This window comes from Panthera tigris, chromosome C2 (genome assembly GCF_018350195.1).
Source record: "Panthera tigris isolate Pti1 chromosome C2, P.tigris_Pti1_mat1.1, whole genome shotgun sequence".
NCBI classification, from domain to species: domain Eukaryota; kingdom Metazoa; phylum Chordata; class Mammalia; order Carnivora; family Felidae; genus Panthera; species Panthera tigris.
Window position 1 is genome coordinate 126,843,309 of NC_056668.1, and position 24,134 is coordinate 126,867,442.

The 24,134-nt window shown below is 48.3% G+C and overlaps 1 protein-coding gene across 3 annotated transcripts in view; it reads right to left on the reverse strand.

Annotated features, from left to right (window-relative positions):
- EPHB1 (EPH receptor B1) overlaps window positions 1-24,134 on the reverse strand; it is a 322,262-nt gene that overhangs the window by 272,406 nt on the left and 25,722 nt on the right. For all 3 annotated transcript variants that reach the window (XM_042999022.1, XM_042999024.1, XM_042999023.1), the window contains exon 2: window positions 22,470-22,534. In XM_042999022.1, coding sequence (XP_042854956.1) covers window positions 22,470-22,534 — 65 coding nt within the window. The remainder of the gene's footprint in view (window positions 1-22,469; window positions 22,535-24,134) is intronic.

Sequence of the window (24,134 nt, forward strand, 5' to 3'; positions counted from 1 at the left end):
TATACTCTTGCAGAGCGGGGATATTGAGAACATTTATCTTAGAAAATGACACTGATTGGTATTATAAGACCCAATAGAGGTAATCGTTTCAAACATTAACCTCTCTGGGCCTCAGTTTTCTCATCTGTAAAATGAGGAATCATACTGGGTGACCTCAAGTTATAAAATCTACACAGATTTAATTGATTCCATGACAGCTCCTAAGGGAGCGATCAAAGCAAATTAGGAGGAATACAGTTGTATATTCAAAGGGAAAGAGTAGAGAGAAATTGAGAGAAAGGAAATAACTTCCCTGTTGTTTGGGGAAAGGCCATCACAGAGCCTCACATTCATTTCTTTCTCTCTTTCATTCTCCTGTCAGCAGGTACGACAGGGGTTGGAAAAATATGCTTACAGAGTGGGCTAGAGTAGGCATGAATGCCTTCCGGGCAAGCGGCAATTAGGACCGGGGGCCTTGAAGAAAGAGAATTATTTTGGCAAACAGAGAGGCGGGTGGAATGGCATTCTTAGCAGGGAGGGACAAACATTGTTATTTGTCTGTGATATCTGGAGTCAGCCTCGTTGCTTTATAGTTATACCTCACTCATTCATCAATGAAAAAAAAAATATTTGCTGAATGCCAACTTTATGCCAGGTATTCTATTAACCACTGGGGATACAACAATATGACGCTTATAATCTCGTAAGAGAAACAGAAATTAGATAAATGGTGATTAAAATAACTAAATAATTACAATTGTGCTAGCTGCTGTGAGGGAAAATTACAGGGTGCCTAGAGAGGGGGTGTACCTGATGCAGAGAGGAGTGTCAGGGAAGAACCTCCAAACTGAGAGGGGATGGACGGATAGAAGTTAGAAGAAGTGTGTGTTTGCTGGGGCCAAGAGGGACAGAGGAGGAGTGGGGAATCTAGGCCCAGGAACAGCAATTGCAAAGGCCCTGTGGTGGGAAAATGTGGCCTGGAGCCATTGGGTAATGCTGCCTGTGTGACAGAAGAGTCATAAAAAAACTGCAGATGCAGGAATAAGACTGAGGAGAGGGTGAGTCTGGTCAAGAACTCTGAATTTCATCCTGAGGGTAACTGGAAGTCATTGATGAGTTTCCATGAGGAAAAGTACAGGTGATCAGAGCTGAGGTTTTAGAAGATTTATCTGATGTAAAGTACAGATTGGGTTGGAGGGCCACCCCAATAGATGGTGGGGACAACTGGGTGCAGGTATGGTAGTACAGGCAACAGAGGACAGTAGGTTGGAGTAAACCAGTGGAAACTGAAAAGATAATCCTGGGGTAGAACCTCTAGGTTTTCTTGAGCCGAGTGTGGGGTGGAGGACAGAGAGAGACCTGACCAGACCCAAGGCCCATGTATCCCTTAGCACTCTTCCACACATCAGGCTTTGAGCTCCGCTGTGTCCCTGGGGCACACCACTCCCAACTCCTTACAAGAGTGGATATCCTACCCATGGATGTGCAGAACTCAAGATTCTTTCACTCAAGGCCTGCAACAGCCCTGGTCCCTGTGACACACTCTCACTGCCTATCCCCAAGCTGATTTCCTAAGGGTCTCTGTTCAGTGGCAGCTTCTCAGCCTCTCCTTCTAGGCAGTGGACATACTGCTTCTGTGTTCCTTTCTATAATTGTCTTTTACCATTAAAATGAGAACAAAGCACCATGATTTGCTTATCAGCTTGGCAAAAAATTAAAGAGATACAATAGCAAGTCTTGGTAAGAATCTGAAGCCAAGGGGACTCACAAGCCTAGTGGCGACCGTGTGACTGGTGGAATCTTTTAGAAGTCAAATCAACAGTTTCTCTCAACATTTCAAATGTTGGCCACAACTCAAATAAGCAGGGAAAAGGTACATCATTAAAAAAAAAAAAAGATCATTGTGATAACTGAGTAGCCATCTGGGAAAAAAACACAGCTTTGCATCCATACCTTGTTCCTTACTTCAGGATAAATTCCCAGTGAAGCAAAGATTTAAATATTAAAAGTGAAACCAGAAAAATACTAAAAGAAACCCTGGAGATAATTTATGTATAGTAATTATGACATGAAACACAGAAGCCACAAATGAACAGATTGATCAATTCAGCTCTACAAAGTTTTTTCTTAAGTGACATAACAGAAATGGCCAGAAGTAAAATCAAAAGGAAAAAAAAGGAAATACGCTGGGAAGAAACCACTTATACTTTATCACAGATAAAGTGTTAATTTCCCCTGATATATAAAGATAATCTATATATCAATAATAAGATGCAAAATAGGCATGGATATTGACAAACTGTTTACTAAGAGAGATAGCTCATAAATATGTGAAGAGATGTTGAACATCATTCAATATAATCAAAATGATAATTAACCATGTTGTGATACTTTGTTTTTGGGTGGGCAGGTCAGACAAATTTGATAACACACTATATTGGAGGGTGTGTGGAAAGTAATCATTCTGATACATAGCTAGATGAAGGGCAAATTGGTACAACCTCTATAAAAATTGTGGTTTTATTTATTCAAATTATAGCTCTCTCTACCCTTTGACCCAGCCATTCACTTCTAGGATCAAACCCCAGATATACGTGTATGTGTGTGTGTGTGTGTGTGTGTGTGTGTGTGTGTGTATATAAAATTAGGTATGAACGGTATTACCTGCAGCCACCATCACCTCCAGAGTTTTATGCATGCCCAGGACACCTGGAGGTGGCCAGGCCTCAGGGGACTGTGGGCCTATGGAGAATGTAGCAGCCTTCTCAAATTTGCTCTGAGTGGGACCTCTAGACAAGCATGGTAGAAAGAACCATTGAGACTGAAATTCTCACCAACCAGTAGGATGGGGGAGCTCAGAGTTTGAAATAATTTTACTAAAAGAAAATAAGGCTAGGATATTCCTTGTGCATCTTTGTTTTGAGGGTAAGATTTATAATGCTGCACCCCAATCTTACTTAAGTCTTCCTTTCTTGGAGCTCTCAATCGGACTCCAATATGGCACCCAAGACCCTTTGTTAATGTCCATCAACTAGTGAGCACATAAACAAAATGTGATGTGGCCAAACAATGGAATACTAATCAGAACTAAAAAAGAATGAAGTGTTGGTACATGCAACATCACGGCCAAACCTCTAAAACATTATGCTAAATGAAAGAAACTTGACTCAAGAGACCATATGTTGCATGTTTCCATATACCTGACCTGTCCAGAAAAGGCAAATCTATAAATAGAAAGGTATTAGTATCAGTATTTCCCTGGCACTGGAGATGGGAATGGGGAGTAACTGCAAATGGGCATGAGGAATCTTTTTTGGAGGTGACAGAAATGTTTTAAAATGGGATTGTGGTGATAAGTACACAATTCTGCAACCTTATTAAAAATTCTTGAACTGTACAATTCAAATGAATAAATTTTATGACATGTAACTAACACTTGATTCCAGCTTAAAAAAAAAACAAACAAAAAAACACCTCTTTGTTATTTAGTCCAGTCTCCACCTCTATACCCCACCAATGCTGGTTTGGTCTCTTTTTTTCCACAAATGCCATGCCCATTGCAACAAGAGGGCCCTGCTTGTCCTATCCACTGAGACAGGGATACCCTTCTCACTCCTTTATCCCTACATCCCTATGACCAGTATGTGCTTGACCAAGTTTATTTGTGAATGAACAAGTGATGTCTAAGTTGAGGCAAAGATGGCATCTTTGAGATGGGACACTTCCAAGGAAGTGGAATCCCTACCGTGATGCTGGGAGTCTGAGTAGAATCATGAGAATGGTCCTAAGATGGGTTCAGAATCTTGGGCCCAGGACCCCGTTCAAGAATCACTTGATTTTCCATCCTGGAGTCAGCCAGGTATCAGGCCAAAAGTGCCCTCCATGTCCAACATACACCCCTCCTTGTCACCATAATTTGCCATTTCTTCCAGAACAATGTTCTTCTTATTTGACCTCTCTCTTGCATTCCCTGACCATGCATTAGGGCTGCCATTACTTAATGCCTGGACTTATGCCCTGGCTTGCTGTTTGTCAGAAAGTAATGACAACAGACCAGGAAAGAGATGGCAAGGGTTCAAACCAGAGCCAGGTCCTCTCACTCTGCACATTGAGACAGTGCTCATCCCTGCCTCTTGATGTTGTTGTGGATGCTCTGACCGGCCCTAACACCTTTCTCCCATGTTCATCCCATCTCAACTCCTCCAAGACAGAGAACCAGAGAATAACTGATCTGGCTGGAAACCACTGTAGATCGTGTTGACCAAAACCTTTCGTTAACAAATGGGCGTACTGAAGCCCAGAGCCATTCAATAGTTGGCCTGAAGTCAGGCAGTTGATGGGGGGCAAAGCCAAACTCTCTATGTAGCTCCCTCCTGTGAGGGGGCTTGGGTATTCTTTCCTCCAGGAGGCCTTCCTAGCTTGTATTCAGCTATCATTTTTCCAAATCCTTATAGCATGATTGAGCTCATTCCATACAATTTAGCATTTCATAGTACAATATTTTGAACTATTCATTAATTGCTTTGTGTATGACTTTGGATTCTGTGACCAGGCTGTGAGCTCCTTGAGGATAGGGAATTATGTTTTGACTAATTTATTAGTTGATTTCGACAAGCAAAATAATTCCACGTATTTAGCTTTGCAGCACTGATACGGAACAACTGCATTTTTATTCAGTAATGTCTGGAAACATTGAAATCGACTGGTTTTTCAGGGGTCCTTTCTTCTTTCACTATTTACCCTGGGAGATGTAGTCCACACACAAGGCAACCACCACAGAGTACATCGCCAAACTTAACCTCTCCCCAGTGCCCAGACTCTTCCCCAGCTGCCCGCCAGATACCTCCTGATGAACACCTGGTGCTTACCCAAGCTCTCTGTGGTCCTCCTGCTCACGGACGGCACCTTGTCCCTGTACTGGGTTTCCAGGAAGCACTCTGGACATTTCTGTTGCCCATCCCGGGGTTTAGGCACCAAACCCACATCTCCCTTCCCCTCCATAGCTCATCTATGAGGTGTGTCCCTTTCCCCACTTGACTTCCCTCTCTTTCCTAGTCACTCCACCAGTCATTCTCTTTAACTCCCCTACCCCAGTGAGTTTTGTAAAACTCCATCTTCCCCATGGGGTTGCCTCTCCATAGTCCCAGTACCTAGCCCTGAGTAAATACTGGAAGGGGGCACCCGGGTGGCCTAGTTGGTTAAGCATCGGACTTCAGCTCAGGTCATGATCTCACGATTTATGGGTTTAGGCCCCACATTGGGCTCTGCAGTGAAACTGCTTTGGATCCTGTCTTTTCTCTCTCTCTCTCTCTCTCTCTCTCTCTCTCTCTCTCTCTCTCTCTCTCTCTCAAAAATAAACATAAATAAGCAAATGAATAAATAAATACTGGAAGACTGAGGTAATGAACAAGGCCCTGGTCTGTTCCTTAACTTTCTCTACCTCTTTAGCCCCTGGTCCTTTGCTAGGGACTTACTGCAGGTGACTCCAGGCTACCTTGTTCCTGGGAGGAGAAGAAACAAAGCGGCTTTGCACACCCAGCAGAATATTAACAGCCTCTGAAAAGGCTCTATTATTGATGCAAATGGACCACCTGTCCTTGAGATAAGCATAGTAAAGAAAACAATGACATCCATTAGAAAGTACTTGTTCAGGCTTTAAGACCATGACTTTGATGTATGAGAAAGACACTTCTAGGTTCCTCCAAGATCCAGGTTTGTTACACTTGTTTGCTGGAGTCAGATCTTGCAGGTCTGTGCTCAGGAGTAGGCAGCAGTGCCTGCTGACATTTGAACAGTGCATACTGGTTGCATATTGACTATCTGCAGTCTGGCTCTGCGTGTGTGCGTGTGTGCGTGTGTGTGTGTGTGTGTGTGTGTGTGTGTGTGTGTGTGTGTGTGTAAAACAAAACCACTGCCATGAATTCTATCTATCTGTCCATCCACACTGCCTTCTAGAACAACCATCAGAAACTCTAACACATTCGTTACCCTCCAAGAGTGGATCTGGATTTTAGAAACAGGCAAAAGTCATTTGGAGCCAAATCTGATGAGTCAGATGAATGAACAAGCTAAGAAATATTTCTTGTTCAAAAATGAAGAGCCACTATAAAACGAACTTTAGAGAAGTGAGCTCTGACTAGTTCCAAGCATGGAGTTCTGGAAAGATTTGTGATAGCTGGCCGCTCCCTGGACTGCAGCGACATTCCTGGGTAGACCCTGCCCTTCCTGAATGCCCACCCAATGCCACAGTGCTGCATCCAGAACTGCCCCCAAATAAGCCATTTCCCTCCAGTCTGGCCAGGAAGGACACTTGCTCTGGATACTGCTCTTTAGGAGGAAGACATAATCAAAGTGGGCTTTTTGGCCTCTATTAGCCTAATAAGACCCCAGCCATTCTGATTGTATGAAGCCCAGCTCATTTAACTCACTTTTTAAATAAAGAATTGAGCATCTACTACATTCCCAAGCAGTGTTCTATGTTTTGGTGACCAGCAGTGAACCAGAGACAAAGTCCCCACCCCCGTGGGCCTCATATTCTAATAGAGCGAACCAGAGGATGAACAAGCAAACAAATAAATAATATAAAGTCAGACAGTGTCAAACACTCTTGAGAAACAGGTAAGGGGACAGAGTGACAGCTGGTAGTGGGGTCATCGTGGAATGTTGCCTTTTAACAGAGATCTAAATGACACAGGAGCCACCAGCCTGGAGGGCACACGAGGGAGGGGCATTCCAGACTCAGAGAAGAAGAATGAACTCTCCAGAGCAGGAGTGTGCCTAGCACATTGCCAGAAAAGCCTGGAAGCCAGGGTGGCTGCCAAACTGCACAGGGCAAGGGGAAAAGGGAGGAGATGAGGCAGGAGAGGTTGCCAGAGGACAAAGGGGCCCCACCCCTGCCAGTTACAGCTCTGTGACGATGGATGACTTTCTGAGCTTTAGTGTCCTCATATGCAAAGACTATTTACCTTGGTGGGTGCCATGAGGACTGAAAGATCATGTAAGAAACTCATCTTGCGCTATGCCTGCAAATACCCTCCACTCACTAAGTACCAATTATCATTTCTACTACCATCAGCAGCATCACCACTGTTAATGTTAATCTCAGGATCCACCTCCGACTGATGCATGAGGGTGTGGAAATTGTCTCCTCCATCTTGGATAAATAATCCTGCCTTTGGTCAGCAGAATGCCAGGACTAAAGAGCCAAAACCTGCCTCTCCATACAGTCAGCACCCCCCTTTCTTGCCCCTCCTGGAATCCTCTGGGCAGGTTTAAGTATGGATTCCCTTCTCTCAACTAGGCAATCCCTGAAGCATGATCAGCTACCAGCTCAAACTACAAGGAGATGAAATCTGACATTGCACATAGGCTTTGGTCCCATTCAGCAGTCTGTATTGGGGCACACACTGCTGTTTGAGAGAACTTGTTATTTTGCAAATAGTCGCTGCCAACGTGGAGCCATATGGAACTTGCCTGTCACTGCCCAATCAGAGGAAGCCCAAAGACCCACTTTCAGACCCCAGTTAGAGATGGCTGCCTCTCTGAACAAGAAGCCCACTGAGACCCGAACAGTACACAACTTCACAGAGCCCACAGGAGGCCACCGGTTCTTCAGGGCAGCAGACTGCGCTGGGCCAGAGCCGCCACCCCAGCAGCCTGGATGCCAAGGATGCGGCCCCTGTACAGACAGTAGACTAGGCCTGAAAGAGCTGGGATATTAGACAAGCTAGAGGCCTAATTAAAATGTAAAATGTGGTCCATGGGGCATAAATTCCTACAAGCCCTGAGGGATCTACCATTTAGTGCACCAACCAACCAAGGCAGCCACTTACTCAATGGCCCCCCTGAGGGCTGCGAGCACCAGCTTACCTCCCAATAGGCTTAATTTACCTCCCAGATGTGCCGGGCTGGGCGGACAGGAATGACCCTCCACTCATTACCATGGCTCCACGTGATGTGCCAAAGAACTGGACAGGCTACCTGAGACAGGGACTGCCTGGAAAGGCTTTTATACTGCAGTGGTACAAATCCATGCATTCCCTCAAGGATTTACTTACTCTCTGCCATGCAGAAGAGCACTGGAAGGGGGGTGAGGGACCCAGTTAGGTACGGAAATAATCAGAATATGGAAAACACACTCATTGTTTCCAATGCAGGCTCTAAGAGTCTCTACAAAATCCATTTAAAACCTTAGGTCGGGAAATGCAAGAAATATTGTCTTCAGCTGCAAGCAGGAGAAACAGCATTAGCGGAACACATCGTGTCCCTGGGAAGCATAGTTCTGTGCTTACCAAAAAAGGGTTGGAATTAAGAAGCACTGCCATCACCGTGCCTAACACTGGACCCCAGAAGTCACGGTGACCCCTGGTTTAGCACAAGAGTTCAATTGCACAGACTCTGGAGTCAGCTAAGCCCATGTGTGTGACCACAGGCAAGTCTTCACCCCTCTCTTAGCCCCGGCTGTTCCTCTATCACAGGGACACAGGGGTACCTACCTCATGAGGATTCAATGTGAGGATTAAATATGACAATTCACATAAAGTACTTAAATCTGAATAAGAGACCCCTGTAAGTCAGTTATTATGGATATCAGCCCTCCAGAGACACATGCTTAGTCTCTCCCTGAGCACAGTTCTGTTATTTTTCCTTAAAAGTCCTGGCTTTTCTTCCATGGTGTGTACTATCTAGGACTCTTTCCTGGCTGTCTGGTTTTTTGCACCTGTGCATCATCTTTGGCACGTGCACACATGCATATGTGTATATATGTGCCCGTGTGTGGCTGGGGGTGCTGGCTGTGGCCCAGGTAGGGCCTGTGTGCCCTCCCTTGGGTATGCCCACACACCAATTGTCTCATGAGCACCGGTCGGCTTTGCACCTTCCCAGCCAGGGTGACGCCTCTCACTGCTCAGAGATCACACCAACAGAGAGCGAGGCTGACTGGGCCCAAGGTCCAGATGGCATGCATCTCTTTGCATCCTGGCACACTTCACACCCAGGTCTCCGTCAGCTTGCTGGGAGAAACACTGCAGGATTGTGCCTCCGGAGGGGGCTCCTTGTCCACAGCCCCCAGGCCACTGGAACTTCCACCAGGCAGCAGCATTTCGTACCAGGCTCTGCCTGGAGTGGGGTCCTCAGCCATTATGACAGCTGCTGCTGCTGCTGTTGACACTGCAACAGTGACAAATTCATCCTTCTGACAAGATCCCTTTCAATAATTCACAGGGAGCTAGGGATTAAGACACTGTTTCTCTCTGTCTCTGTTGGGATTTAAAACACCTCCAGCTGGGGTATTTAAAGAGAGTATAATGGGCTGCCCCTCTTGGGGCTCCCCTCCCCCTTTCCTCCTCTTTCCCATTTCCCAAACTCAGCCTCCACCCCACCAGCCAGCCCTATAACAAGGAGGCCCAGAAAACAAGAAAGAAAAAAAAAAAAAAGGAGGGAACCAGTGCTTGGCTGGTCACTATGGCAACCATGGCAGGGTATTCAGCTGTCATTATCCCAGTGCCTCACACATGTGATTATCTTAAGCTGTCGATTGAATGTGGTCCTCGCTGCTGTCCAACAAGGCCTTGTCGAACAAGGCAGGGGCGGGAGCTGCAGGGCCCCAGGCCCCAGCTGCCTAATCCTGCTCTGCCCAGATCTGGGTTCCACCGCCGAGGAGCAGAGTTACCACCAGGAGAAACTGATGACTTTTCCCAGCAGCTTGGAGCCATCTCTGCTCAGAACGCACAGAGGGGGCCGGGCTGGGGCTGGGCTGGAGCACTGGGTTAGAGCCTGGGGGAATGGGTTCCTCAGTGCATGAGTGCACAGAGTTTTGACTGCATGAGGGCCAGGCTGGCTGTGGCCAGCTGGAGCCACCCCGGAAACAAGAGAGCAAGCCATGGGGGGAGGAAGAGGCTGGCCTTCCTAAAGTTCTTGGCTTTGTTCCATTCTCAGGGTGGGGGAGAATTCCCATGCTCAGGGTGCTATAAAGTCAAATCGAGCCTGGAAAGAGAACACACTGTCCTCTATCCTGCCTACTCCCTCCCAATTGTGAGAATGTGGTCACTATGTAGGACCCACTTCAGGGGGCTTTTTTTCCTGGGACTGCAGCTGCTAGAGTGTGGTTCTGGGAAGCCTGGGGAGGACTTCAATCTTACTCCTTTGCCTCGCAGACTTTGCTACAGACTGTCTTTGGACTGATGTTTTCCAGGTCCACGAACTTTCTGGTCACCCTCTACTAGGCATGCTCCAGACTTTCCAATATTTTTTTTAAAACTCAGCTCCCAGAATGAGCCCATGATGGCAGATGTACTCAGGCCAGCACAGCACACAATGGGGCCACCATCACCTGTGACTTGCACCTGGATTGCTCCAAATACCACCAGCTCAGTCTGGCCTCTCCTGCTTCTGCATCCTATGGTCAGTCCCCACAAAAACGTGACCAGCCACATGCAAGTCCCCACCACCTGAGGCACTGCCCACCTGGGTCACCCTGGGGCTTGTTGGCTGCATAATGAACTGTTCACATATAAATGCAAATGAAGCCCATTACCATCAACCATGTCAGTTTGACAGCAGAGCTCTCCATCGGCAGGATAAGTTTAAATCTTAACTCCAACATCTTTCATGTTGGTTGTCCTTTGTGACACTGGGAAATGTCGGGCATGCCTGTCCCCACCAGAGTGGTGAGTGGGACAGTGTGTCCACGGAGGTGAGGATGTGCCATGACTAGAACTCCCTGCCATGAGAGCGGCAGAACAGCATCTCAAGTGGAGCGGGCACTGCTTCTACAGAAGTGACAAGAGGCCACTGGATGGGACAAAGCAACTCACTAGAGCCCATCCCCTCATGTGTCTCCCTTCCTAGAGTCCTCACTTCCTGAATATTTGCCAAGGCCTGGGGGTGGAAGTTGACCCCCAGGCTCCTCCATCTTCGCCTAGAGCCAGCCATTCCCAGGGACGACCTGTGCCCTCCTCTGGATCCCAGCCAGCCCTTACCTGGTCCTCCTCCAAGTCCTCCTGGACCCTGAGCCCCATATGTCACAAAGCGTCTGTTCCACCTCTTCCCATACAGCTTGCTTTAAAAAACAATTCACAGCAGGGGGAGACCTGGGTGGCTCAGTTGGTTGAGCATCCGACTTCAGCTCAGGTCATGATCTCACGGTTCCTGAGTCGGAGCCCCACATCTGGCTCTCTGCCGTCAGCGCAGAGCCCACTTTGGATCCCCTATCCCACTTTCTTTCTGCACCTCCCCCGCTGGTGATCTCTCTCTCAAAAATAAATAAACATTTAAAAATAAATTCATGGGGTGCTTAAAATGTGCACTACTCACTAGCACATGGGTTTCAAATCTACCTTTTCCCTTTGTAGAAAACAAGGAAACTTTTACCTCACCCCTGTTCTCCAGTTTCTCAATGACATATGACTCTGAGATCCCTTCCTAACACATCTTCAGGAGCAGAGGTACAAGAGTAAGCTAAGCTTTGTGGGGGGTGCCTGGTGGCTCAGTCGGTTGAACATCTGACCCTTGATGTCGGCTTAGGTCATGATCTCACAGTTCCCGAGACTGAGCCCCCATGTTGGGCTCCCTGCTGACAGCGTGGAGCCTCCTTGGGATTCTCTCTCTCTCAAAATAAATAAATAAAATAAATAAACATTAAAAAAAAAAAAAAAAGGAAGAATAAGCTTTGTGTCCAGATTGGCCTGGGGTCAGCCTCAGTGAAACCTCTAAGCAGTCCTATGATTCTGGGTAATTGCCTTCAGCCTCAATGTCTGCTCTGTAAAATGGGAGAAATACCACCTGGCTTGCAGGGTCCTGGTGAAAATCCATTGAGGTCATACAAGTAATTTCAGTGCCTGGTATGCAGCTGGTACTTAATGATGGGTGACTAGCAGTAGCGGTGGTTATCGCTATTACTAACAATAGCATGGTTATTAACAGCGAGGTTCACCCTCCGATGGCATTCATGCCAGAGCCAAACAGAAAAGCTAGAATGCTGATCTCGCATCTCAGCACCCCCCACCCCCGTCGTCGGTTAATTCTATGCAAGTTAAGTCCCTCAAACAAGAGTCACTGCAACTACTAGTACTAGTCAGGGCAAGTGCTACTAACCGAGCTTCAGAGTTTACAAAGAAGGTAAACACTATTTAATCCTGCCATCCACTGTATAAATAAAATGTCACATTACCCAGGTGATGAGGCAGAAAATGGGCTCAGAGAAGTTAAAGAACTTCAAGGAAAATGGAAATAGCCCAGGACAACTGATTCCAAATGCTGGGCCTGCTCCTTTATACTCCCAAAAGTACAGTCGTCCCCCTTATCCACGGGGGACATGTTCCAGCACTCCCAGTGGGGGCCTGAAACTGCAAATAGTACCGAACCCTATATGGTCCTCTCCTAAGCAAACATTCCAAGGACAAGGTTTAGTTTATAAATTAAATATAAATTTTAAATTATAAATGTATAAATGTTGTTAGCACAAAAAGAACTGATAATAAAATAGATTATAATAATCTACTGTAATAAAACTTACTTACGTGAATGTGGTTTCTCTCTCTCGACACAGCTTACTGTACTGAGCTCACCCTCCTTGTGATGATGGGAGATGATAAAATGTCTACGTGATGAGACGGAGTGAGGGGAATGACGCAGGCACTGTGACGGAGCGCTAGGCCGCTACTGACCTTCTAACGATACATCAGAAGGAGGATCACCTGCTTCCAGACCACAGCTGACTGTGAGTAACTCAAACCACGGAAGTGAAACTGTGGATAAGGGGAGACTATTATACACTGGGTTTGGGGCCAAATTACTCCAATGCTTTTGGCCGTAAGGGGAGGTAAAGTCAAAGGTATCATCAGAGGGCTGCTCGGTTTCCACAGAGGCCAGGCTGGTCCCTGCAGACCTAGACTCAGGGTCCACATCTGTGTCTGCCCATCCTGACCCTCCCTTCTTCTTCCATTTGCCTCTCACTCATCTTTGCTAGGCCTCGAAGCTCTGTCTCACCTTCCTTCTAAAGCTTTGTCTTCCCCAATTTCTTTTCTTCACCAAGGCAGCCAGTGTGATGGAGCTGTGAATTCAGGCAAGGAGCCCCTGCTGACCCACCTAGCTCTGTCCTGGTGCCCGTCTCCTTCCATAGCCCTGAGAGCGACTCCTGCCTTCAATGTGAGGAGAGCAGCCATCAGGCAGTTGGTCCTCAGGCTCACCTATCAGTGGCAGAAAACTTTGAGCGTTAGAACAAGGGATGTGGTGGAGGTGACTGCCTTTCTGGGGAAGGTTTTAGGAAAGAGGAAAAACACCTGTCTGTGCCAGCAAATGAAGGTTAAGCCCGCCTCCAAGAAGGGGAAGGGGGGCTTGGTGACCTCTGGGGCTCCCTCTCAGAGTCTGCAGACAGACATATCTCCTGCTCCGCTGCAGAATGAGCCTGTGAGCTCCTTCCAAGAACAACAAGATACTGCCAGACAGGTTTTGGTGACCCGTCACAAACTCCCAAAGTTCTTTAATCCAGCAAGCTAAAGAAGCATCTCTCCCGCAACCTCTCTCCCTGCTCCGCCCCTACCTCACCCCCGCCCCACGTATACACAGTCAGACCCAATTTCTTTCTGCAACCAATATACTAATTACCATTCTACTCAACAACACTGGTCATCTGTAACATTCTCTTCACCTGTCAAAGGCCCACACATGCCCACGAAGCTCTCATATAAAAGCCGCACGAGAGCGCAATCACAGACGATGAAGCAGGGCAGAATGGTGCCCTTGCTGCTCCCTCTGGTCCACCTCTCCCCTGCCCTGGGTACCTGCTGTCCTCAGCCCACGGGCCCCTAGCTGTCACACTCTTCCCAGAGTAGCCCCGGGCACCCCAGCACCTCATGGACTACCTTCCTCTCTCCAGGGCCCCACCTCCACGGCTCCGGGGCCTTTGTCTATCACTGTTTCTGTCAGGCAGGTGATTTTAAACTTCCATTCCTAAAAGACGCATATTATATAAAAAAATGTTTTAAGTGCCTCGGGGTGTTTTGTTCCTCATTGCTTCATAAAAGTGACATTAATAGCCAGGGAAGAGCACTGCTGAGTGCAATTACAGAGGATGTTTCAGGTATGAAAGCTGTTTGGAGCCTGCTAATGTTTCCTAATTACAGGCCTTTTGGTATCGAGAGAAAAAGATAAAGAGTGGGTGGGAGGCCCAGGGTGGGGAGCTCTGACTTATCTCAGTGGTTTACCTGAGGGGGTGGGGGGAGGGGAGGAAAGGGGGGAGGGAGCAGGGAGGTCAGAGGCCTCCTCCCTGGGAGGCAGGGCCTCTCTCCTTGGAGAAAGCAATATTCATTCCTGTTAACAGCTCAGGGAAAGGACACCACTCATCTCTCATACTGTAAGAGAAAACCTTTCATGTACTCAGTCTGAGTTTGAGGAACCCACCGCAACATGACCTGGAAGTTCCTTCTGGAGCCACCCTCTGAAGAGACCAAGGTGGGCAGCATTTCATTGGGAAAGACAGTACCCCATGGTTGTCAGCAGGAGAGCAGCCTGCAGGAGATGAGATATCAGCACTGGCACTTTCTACCCATGTGACTGGGAGTAATTTCACAGCTGATTCTGTGCCTTAGTTTCCTCATCTGTAAAATGGGGCTGTTGAGGAATCATGTGTGCATGACTATAATGCACTCTGAGCCTGTGATACACTATGAGATTTAATTTTTCCCTACCTAGCATCTATTCATCCTTCTGGTACCTATATCCCAATTCTTTCTGGGGAATTACTCCCTCTCGCCCTTTATCCCCGGGTTCAGGTATGCTCAGCACGACACAGAGACAGACCCAGAATTTGGGAGGACCAGTGGGCACTAGGCTTTTGCTGGCTGCAGAACTAGTTGAGGCAGGCATGGGATTCCAGGCAAGCTGCTCAGGCCCATTCAGAGCTAATTCCAGGGCTTCTTCTGGGGCAACCACCAAGAGGGGCATGTTCTTCCCAGGGGATATGAATGAACAAGGTTGTAGAAGCTGGACTTCTTAGGACCAAGAGGAGGCCCAGTAGGGAACCAGCACCATGAGAGTAGAGAGAGAAAAAAGTAGATGGGGAAAAAAAGAGAATGGGCAGGGGTGTGTGGGGAGGGAGAGAGAGAGAGAGAGAGGGAGAGAGAGAGATCCTTAGACTCTGGAGCAGCCCACACATGAAGCCACATCGGCCCCTATACCATTCAGTTACATGAGCCAGGGCACTTTCTTTAAGACTGAGTTGGGCTTGGGGCACCCCGGTGGCTCAGTGGTTAAGTGTCCGACTTCAGCTCACGTCATGATCTTGCAGTTCATGAGTTCAAGCCCCGCATCGGGCTCTGTGCTGACAGCTTGGCGCCTGAAGCCTGCTTCAGATTCTGTCTCCATCTCTCTCTGCCCCTACCCCACTCAAGCTCTGTTTCTCTGTCTCTCTCTCTCTCTCTCAAATATTAAATAAACATTAAAACAAACAAACAAAAAAAGACTGAGTTGAGCTCTTCTGTCACTGGCCACCAGAGAACCCGGACTGATACAAGTGTGGCTTCCGGCAATCAAGCCAAATCAGGCCAAAGGCTCCCAAGTCCCAGGTGGTGGTACCAGTCTGAGAAAGGATGACCAACCCCAAGCCCCTTTGCTGGCCTGTCCCCCAGCAAGGCCTGAAATTCAAATACCAGAAAGCTCCATTCACAAAATCATTTTGCCCAGAGCTAAATTTCTCTTGGATTTGCCTAATTTAGCTCAGGCTTTTCTGTCTTCATTAACATGATTGAGTCATCAAATAAAGAAAAGAGAAAATCCAGCCCTCCAAAGGGCTAGTACTATGCTAATGTTTCTTGAGTGTTTACAGAGGAAAATGTCCTACTGAAGTGTTTCATGTATGAGGAGGTGCCAACCTTGCCCCACTGAGGAGAGGGGGAAACTGGGGCTGAAAGAGTCTTAATGCCCAGACCAACATCACACAGCCAGGGAGCTGCAGAGCTGAATGGGAGCCAGTTTATTTGATGCCAAGGCCTGGAGCCTTCAGGGCTCCTCTATAACTTCTCATCCATCAGACAAATTTCAATTGATTTTGCATGGCCTTGGAATAAATGGGGTGTTATAAGAGCAAATTTCTCTCCTGACCATGCTTTCCTTATTCCCATGATAAGGGCAGCTGGCAGGGGTGCCTGGAGGACTGACTGACAGCAAGCAGGGAGGCAGCCAGGGACTGCCAAGTGTCCAGGAAGGTCCACATGTGGACACTAAGTAGTGGCGGTGAGGCCCTCGTGTGTCTGTTCTCATGGACGTGCATCTGGTGTTGGGAGCTAATGAATCAGTTTACCAGACACACGCATTCAAATGAGTGTTATTCCCTTCACAGGGGCCTCCTCTGGAAGCTCTGCCACTAAGTCCAATAACCCTCCCATCATTTAAGATATTTCCAGAACTCTAGGAACTGCCCACAGGGGCATGAAATGAAATAAACTCATTTAACTCCCCCCCAACATACATATATACATACGCACATATATATGCAAATATACACTCACATATATGCACAGATGACCACATAGACACATATACAGGTGACCATATATATACACATATACATATACAGACATATATATGGACACATACATACACAGAGACATGAATATTCACACATATACACATACATACACATATAGACACATACACACACACATATATACAGATGCACATATATATACACACAAACAACATATATACACAGATGCCCATATGTGTATATATATATATATATATATATACACATACATACACATGTATACTTCCACAGACACACATACATACACATATGAACATATACACACATATATACATTTACACACATGCACAGAGCACAGGCACACACACACCCAGCTTGCTCATCCTCAAGGCCCATAGGCTTGGCTCTGGAGTCCTTTTCTATCTTGCCACCATCAAATTCCCCTTCCCATGATAAGGATTTACCAATACTGAAGTAGTGAACAGGCTTTGTAGCAGGCCAGGAAGGTGGTTCCCAAGGGCAGTGCAGATGCAGCTGGAATCTGGAAGCCCAGGGAGCACTCTTTGCAGATAACTGAGGTAGATGTTTACACTTAGGCCACATGGCCCACAGACACAGAAACCTACACACACAGAGCCCATGGGCAGCCCAGGTGCACAGAGCCAGTGAGCCCTGGCAAAACTCATGGAAAGTGAAAGAGCTCTGGGGCTGGATTTCCAATAAGTGAGTGGAATAAGCCTCACTATCAGAGGGACCTAGGCTTGTTTTTCTAACCCATCATAGGCAGCACCTGAAAGCAAGTGGCACCTTCCCCTGGGTGTCCAGGTCTCCATTGTCAGGCTTATTTCAGGACAGGTGGCACCATCTGCATCACTAAGTAAGCTCTTTGAAAAGATATTGACAACCAATTGGGTATTGAGAGGCCTAAAACAAGTATTTCATTGGGCTACAATAAACCAAAATTGAACATCTCTTATGTTCAGAACCCTGGGTTGGAGATGCAAGAAGTATCAGGAATGCTCTGGACCTTCCTTGTTTATTTGGTCAACAAACATTTATTGGGGCCTGTCTCCTGCCGGGCTGGTGCTGGGCACCAGGAATACAGAGATAAGGCTGTTTCATCCTCTGGCCAGCGGGGGAGACCACACCAATATCTGGTTAGCTCACAGAGCAATGGACAGTGTGTCAGAAGTCTGCACCAAGCCGTGTGGGCTTCAAGAAGAGAGCACCTAGTGAGCCCTGGTGGAGAGAAGGATCCAGGAGGGCTCCCCTAGGGGGTGAGTACAGAGCTGATACCTGAGGGGCAGGGAGTGATGCAGGAAGGGAGGGGGGAAGGAAAAGAGTAGGGAGGGCCAGGAAGCATCCAGAAATGGGGGGGGGGGGTAGATTGGTGAGAGCGGTAGCCATAAAGACCACCACTTACTGAGTGTCTACCATGAGGCCTCCCTGAACACCCCCACTGCCCAGAGGCCCTGAAATGTGAAGGTCAGGGAACATTTTGTAGCAGGGCTGGAAGCAAGGGTTTGGGAGAGATCTATGAAGCCAGCCCAAGGTCACACGTGTCACCAGTGAGGGTCCCTGGGATGCCCTTTGGTGGGCAGCTAAGCTCCTCCCTGGCATTTGTTACTGGATAAATGTCACGTTCTCCCTCTACTCACCAGGTGGCCTCTATTCAGGTTAAATCTAAAGGCTTTGAATTAAAGCTACAATTAGATCATAAAGCAACAGTTTTCATTTGGGCACAAATACTTTCTGTGTTTGACATGGAATATTATGATCCACTTTCCAGCAATAGAACTGAAAACAATTTGTGGGCTGTGTGTGGGTGGGCGGTCCAACGCCTTCCCACAACTGGTGGTTCTCAAGCACAGCTGTGAAGACATCCAGGGAGCCCCATAAAAGGAAGAGTCCCATGGCCTCTCTCTGGGGAGCCACCTCACAGGCTGTGCACTGTGGGTAGGGTTCATTGGAATGCCAGTTGGGCCCCCTGGCAGAATTAGGCTTCTTCTGGTCAAGACAAACTCAGTTCGCTGGGGACCCCCAGGCTACCGGAACAATGCCAGTCCACCCTTTTCCATTTTAGGCATGCATGCATAGTATCACGACTGCAGAGAGGATCTGAGGCCTCTTCCCCCTTTTGGGGGTGGGGGTGGGGAGTGTCTCATCCTCAGTGGGTCCCAGGAAGATGTGGTCACCCACCCAGCCCCCTGGCTTCTCAAATACTTGACCTCAATCCTGTTCCCTGGACCTCTTTACCACCCAGAAGTACTCTGCATATCCTAAATCCAAGCCCTGCCTCAAGGCTGTAGCCTGTGGTCCTCCTCCAGTCTTACTGAGACCTCCATCTGGGCCCCTGCACTTTGTCACAGTGGTCAATCCCTCCTGGTGTCACATTTCTTCCTGCTGAGTAGATGCCTTGATACAAGATGCCAACCTCCTTTCACCAATGTCCTCAGCCCCTTACCCTTCCAGGCCTACTGTTCTTGCACACCCACACCTCAGGACAATCTACCAGGACACGTCCTCCTATGTGGTCAGATCACTGAAGGGGACCTGCAGATCAGGGCACCACAGACACATGGCTTGTGGCCACAGCTAGGCCACATTCCTTCTATACACACCCAGTCTCTCTCCACATCTCCAACACCAGCAGTGCCTTCAGACCTGCTCTGCCCCCCTAAAACTTGCTGCCCAAGACCGCCCCATCCTCGGGGCCTGAACCTGGACTCCAACCTCAGTGAGAAGATAGAACATTGAAATAATTTTCCTTTTCACGGCTTCTGTCACAAAATCTGAGTGCCCACATCTCTCTGTAGCCACCTTATCTCTGTACTTCCATTTCTACAGGAGTCTCTTCCCGTGAAGAGCCAATGTGCCCACAGCCCCATTCCCTCTGTCCCCATGTTTGGTCTTCCTGCCTCTTCACAAAGTGTTGTCTCCATTGTCTCACTTCCCACTGACCTTCAACCCTTGCTTTCTGGCTTCTATGCCTGTCCCCTGTGAAACCTTCCACACGGGTCACCAACAGGGTCCTTGTAACTAAGCCCATCCAGCCCCCCGCACCATTTGCCACTTCTGTCTCCTCTTACTCCTTGACACATTCTTGGTTCCTGTGAGAGAACCACTTAGTTTTCTCCTGCCTCCTGAGCCATACCTTCTCAGTCTCCTTTCTAGGCTCCTCTTTCTATATTTGACATTTCAATTCAGATTACCCATCTGAAGCTGTCACCTCATCTCCCTCCAGATGCTCTCTGGGAGACTGCAGCCACGCCCCAGGCTCCCTTCCCAGTGAGGCTGCCTGCCTTCTGATTCCACTGCCTATGAGTCAAATTCTGGCAGAGCCCATCCCCATGGGTGCCTTGCAAACTCAACAGGTCCAATGCTGAACTCTGCCTCTTCCCACCCAAGCTCGCTGCTCCTCCTGTGTCCCCCATCCCAAGAATGGCACCATATCATCCACCCACTTGCCCAGGTCAGAAACTTTCAGCAAGTAGCTGAGTCAGGCAGTGCCAGTTTCCAACGGTGAGCAAATAGGGAGAATCCCAGCTACCTTTGAGGTGACAGTATGGCCAAAGAGGAGCTAGAATTAGGGGGGATAAAAACTAATCCAACACTGACACATAAAGATGCAAAATCTGCAACTATGAAAAGTGTTATTGAGGAAAGCTCCCTGGCCCTGAGTGGACCTGTGATGGGGACCCAGTACAGTCAGGGGGATAGCAAAGGTGCTCGTGTGGATGGGCCTGGAAATGACAAAGAAGAATCACTCCAGTGTTTGGTCTTTACAATGTGCTAAAATGGAGACCTCATGTTTGGTGAGGGAGGTGGAGGGGGTTGAATTCTGCTTGGGCCAGGCTTAGACTGGCATGCCCATGAGCATCCAATGGAGGATGGGCTAGGGACACACACTTGGGAGCCACTGGGGTATTCACAGAATCAGGGGCAACTATCCAGATGATAACAGAGGGGGAGGAGGAGAGGTTTGGGATGGAAGCGTGGTCCTTGCTCTTCCCTCTCGACCCAGGCTAGGGTCAGCCTGACCCTCCAGCCACTCACTATAAACCAGGCAGGCTCTGAGGCTGCTCAGGGCACCTAGAGCAGAGCTACCTGGCTGTAAGGGTGTGGAGGAAGGCAGCTGAACCTTGGCTGCTAACCAGTGGGAAGGCAAGCACAGAGCAGCCCGGCAGCTGCTGTCTCTAAAGGGCATCACTTGACTTTGAGTATTTTCCTAAAGGACAATCTTCCTTGGGAAAGGAGAGCAGAAGTTTAAAGAACACAGGTGTACAAAAATCACAGGGAAAATTCGCCATAAATCATGTTGATACTTTGTGAAAGCACAGGCCTTCAAACAATAACGTAATTTGTAAAAGAGTGGCAGGTTCTTAATATCCAGCAACATGAAGAGGTGCTGCCTCACAGGCTTTGTATAAAGTCCCTTGTAGAAGTAGGGGAGTTTCCCTAGTTGCCCACCGTGCTCCCAGCAGGACTGGGACTTGGTCTGCGTGGGCAGGACTGGCCCCTGCTCTGGGCCCTGCTTTGGAAAACGCCAACCCGTGGTAATCCCTGCCTTCCTGCTCCAAGGCAGGATGCTTGCTCCCGGGGGGTGTGTTTCTCCAATTGCTGGGATAGAGTGGGGACAGTGAGAGCCGGGGAGGATGCACAGCCTGCTGGGACCTGAGTGGCCATTTCGTACTGACCCTACAGTAAAAGTGGGTGAAAGGCCTGGTCATGATACGCACCACAGGGTGTAAAGGGGCCCTGGGGTAGAGGCCACCAAAGGCAGGGAAGGAGACAGGAGGCGTGGGCAGCCCCACCCCAGCTGACTTGGCTCCCTGCTGGGATGAAGAGCCCACTCCTTCCCCGGCCCCTCTCCTTTGGTGATCAGTCACTCGTGCCAGGCTCCTGAACGTCATCTCCCCTCCTCCATCTCCCGCTCCATCCTCCTGCAGTCCATCCATTGCCAGGGCTGCCAATGCTTCTTCCTTTGCTTTGCTCCAACTGCCCTCTAAGTATCCCATTTTCATCCCACTCTTCCCACCCACCGAAGACAGCTGGAAGAGCCTAATACATGTTATTCTCCTGCCCAGGATCTGTCCACTACCTACAGGATAAAATCCATTATGCTTCCTCAGCATGGCAGGCATAGTCCTCTGCCATCAGACCCAGTTCCAACCCACACCCCAGCCCCATCTTAGCCCTGTCCACACCCTGCCATGTTCCAAAAACACAGACTCTCCTGTCTCATGTCTTTTCATGGCCCCATGCCTCTGGTCAATTATTTCCCTTACTTGGAATATCTCTGCAGACTCTCTAACCTGTCAAACTCCTACTCACTCTGCAAACCCCAACTAGCATGCATCTTCTCTGCAAAGGCTCCTGTGTCCCTGCCAAGTTCCTCATCCCAAGTTCTGGGCCACACCTGCCTGTTGATTACTCCACTGCCACAAAGAAGAGATGTACTTCTGCCTGTTTATGAACTTGGCAGTCCCCACACCCATGGAGACCACGAGGTCCTCAGAGCTCTTCCATTCTTGTGGCTACAGGGTCTGGCCAGGGACATGAACACTGAACAAATGAATCAAGAACATCTCTCAAAGGCAAGCTCCAGGTGAAAGAGAGCTTCAGCCCTTCTGACTTCCAGTTCCTCGTGCCCTTGCCTCTTGGCAGCCCTGTGGGCATCACAGATCTCTGATCTACCCCAGTGCCATTGGCCTGAGTGCTCAGCTCTTGGCAGCCATTGCCCTTGTTCCCACACAGGCACAGCCCTAGTCACCTGGGAGCCAGCTTCCTGAAGGACTGTGTCAGAGATGGTCTACAACATCTTACCAGGGAGCAGCTCAGGCCAAAGATCTTCAGTGCTGCCTCTTTGTGGATGGGCAGAGGACACAGCCACTCACATCTACATTCCCCCCACAAAGGTCCTACTGTAGGCAGGCTCTGTTCCCCCAGCCATCCCATAGGCCCTAGACTGCACAGCAGGATTGAAGGATGGATGGTTGACACTCACCCCTGACGCAGGATTGGCTGTCCAGCCCAGCTCTGCGGTAGCCGTTCTGGTGTCCATTAAGGTTTCTGTGGGTCAAAAGAGAAAATCTGATGAGTCAGAAGGATTTCTAGGCAGTGGCCCTTATGTTCATAAGGTTACTTATAACTGTAAATGTCTATATTAGGAGCCTTGGGCCCTCTGTGAAGGCTAAGGCTCAGAGAAGGGAAGTCTGTCAGATGCCACAGCTTACGTATCCTGATGCTACATTCATTGGTCTCTCCCTGAAAGACTGAAAGCCCCCTGTGTGGGATGAAGTCATTTGTCCACCCACCACTTTATCCCCAGACACGGCTTCTTCCCACTGTACTTGTCCACAGGCTCTTCAAGGGCCATGCCAACTCAGTGGCCAATTTACTTCCTTCTTGGCCTTCCTGAGCCATGTCTTTCTGCCATCTTCCTCCCCACTGGGTTGCGTCTCCAACCTCGTCTGTCTGCACCCATTTCTCCCCACCACTCTCCTCCGCCTCCCTTTCAGGCATCCAAGTTGACACCCTTGGATAATTTCCCATAAATTCCCCTGGCCCCCAACCACCCTCCCAAGACTCAGCCTCCCTGCAGGCCCCTTTGACCCTGGACCTAGATACATGTCACCCCCTTCTCCAAGACTCTACAAGGGGCTCACACAAATGCACCTGTCATGTCCCTGCAGCCTGCTTCCTATTCACCTATCCTTGTGGCCAGTAAGAGAAAGAGACACTGTGGCTCCAGCTGTGAGCTCCTGGGAGCCACTGCAGCAGCTCCAGTGCACACACCAAGATCATCAGGCACAGAGTGACCACAGACTTACTATTTATGAGAACTGTTTTCTGGCAGAAAGCAGTAAAGTGTCCTGAAAACAAGGTGCCTTTTTCTTTTTTGCTCGTCAGTCCATTATTGACTGCTGTCAGCCCATACTTCTCAATGGAAACTACTTCCCAAAAGCCTGATCATAAGCTCCTGATCAGCAAAGCCAAAATCCTCTTTGGGTGTTTTTTCAGCAGTTTTATTGAGGTAGAAATGACGTACAATAAACTGCATGTAGCTAAGGCATACAATTTGATAAGTTTTGACATATATTTACACGGGGAACCATCACCACAATCAAGATAATAAACATATCTATAATTCCAGAAGTGCCCTTGTCCCTTTGTAAACCTTCCTTCCCTTGTCCCTGCCCCACCCTATCACTGTCCCTAGGCAATGACTGATTTTCCTTTTTATAGATTAACTGGCATTCTCTACAATTTTATGTAAATGGAATCATATAGCATATACTATTTTTTAATCTGACTTCTTTCACTTAGCATAACTATTTTAGACTGATCATGTTGTGGGGACACCTGGGTCCCCGGTGCTCAGTCGGTTGAGCATCTGGCTCTTGATTTTGGGTCAGGTCATGATCTCATGGTCCGTGAGTTTGAGAACCGCATCAGGCTCTGCACTGACAGTGTAGAGCCTGCATGGGATTTTCTGTCTCCCTCTCTCTTTCTGCCCCTCCCCTGCTCTGTCTCTCTCAAAAATAAATAAGTAAAACTTTTTTTAAAAAGACTGATCATGTTGTGTACATCAGCAGTCCATCCCTTTTTATTGCCGAGTAATATTCTACTGTATGGTCACACTGAGTCTGCCTACTCATTCACCTGTTGT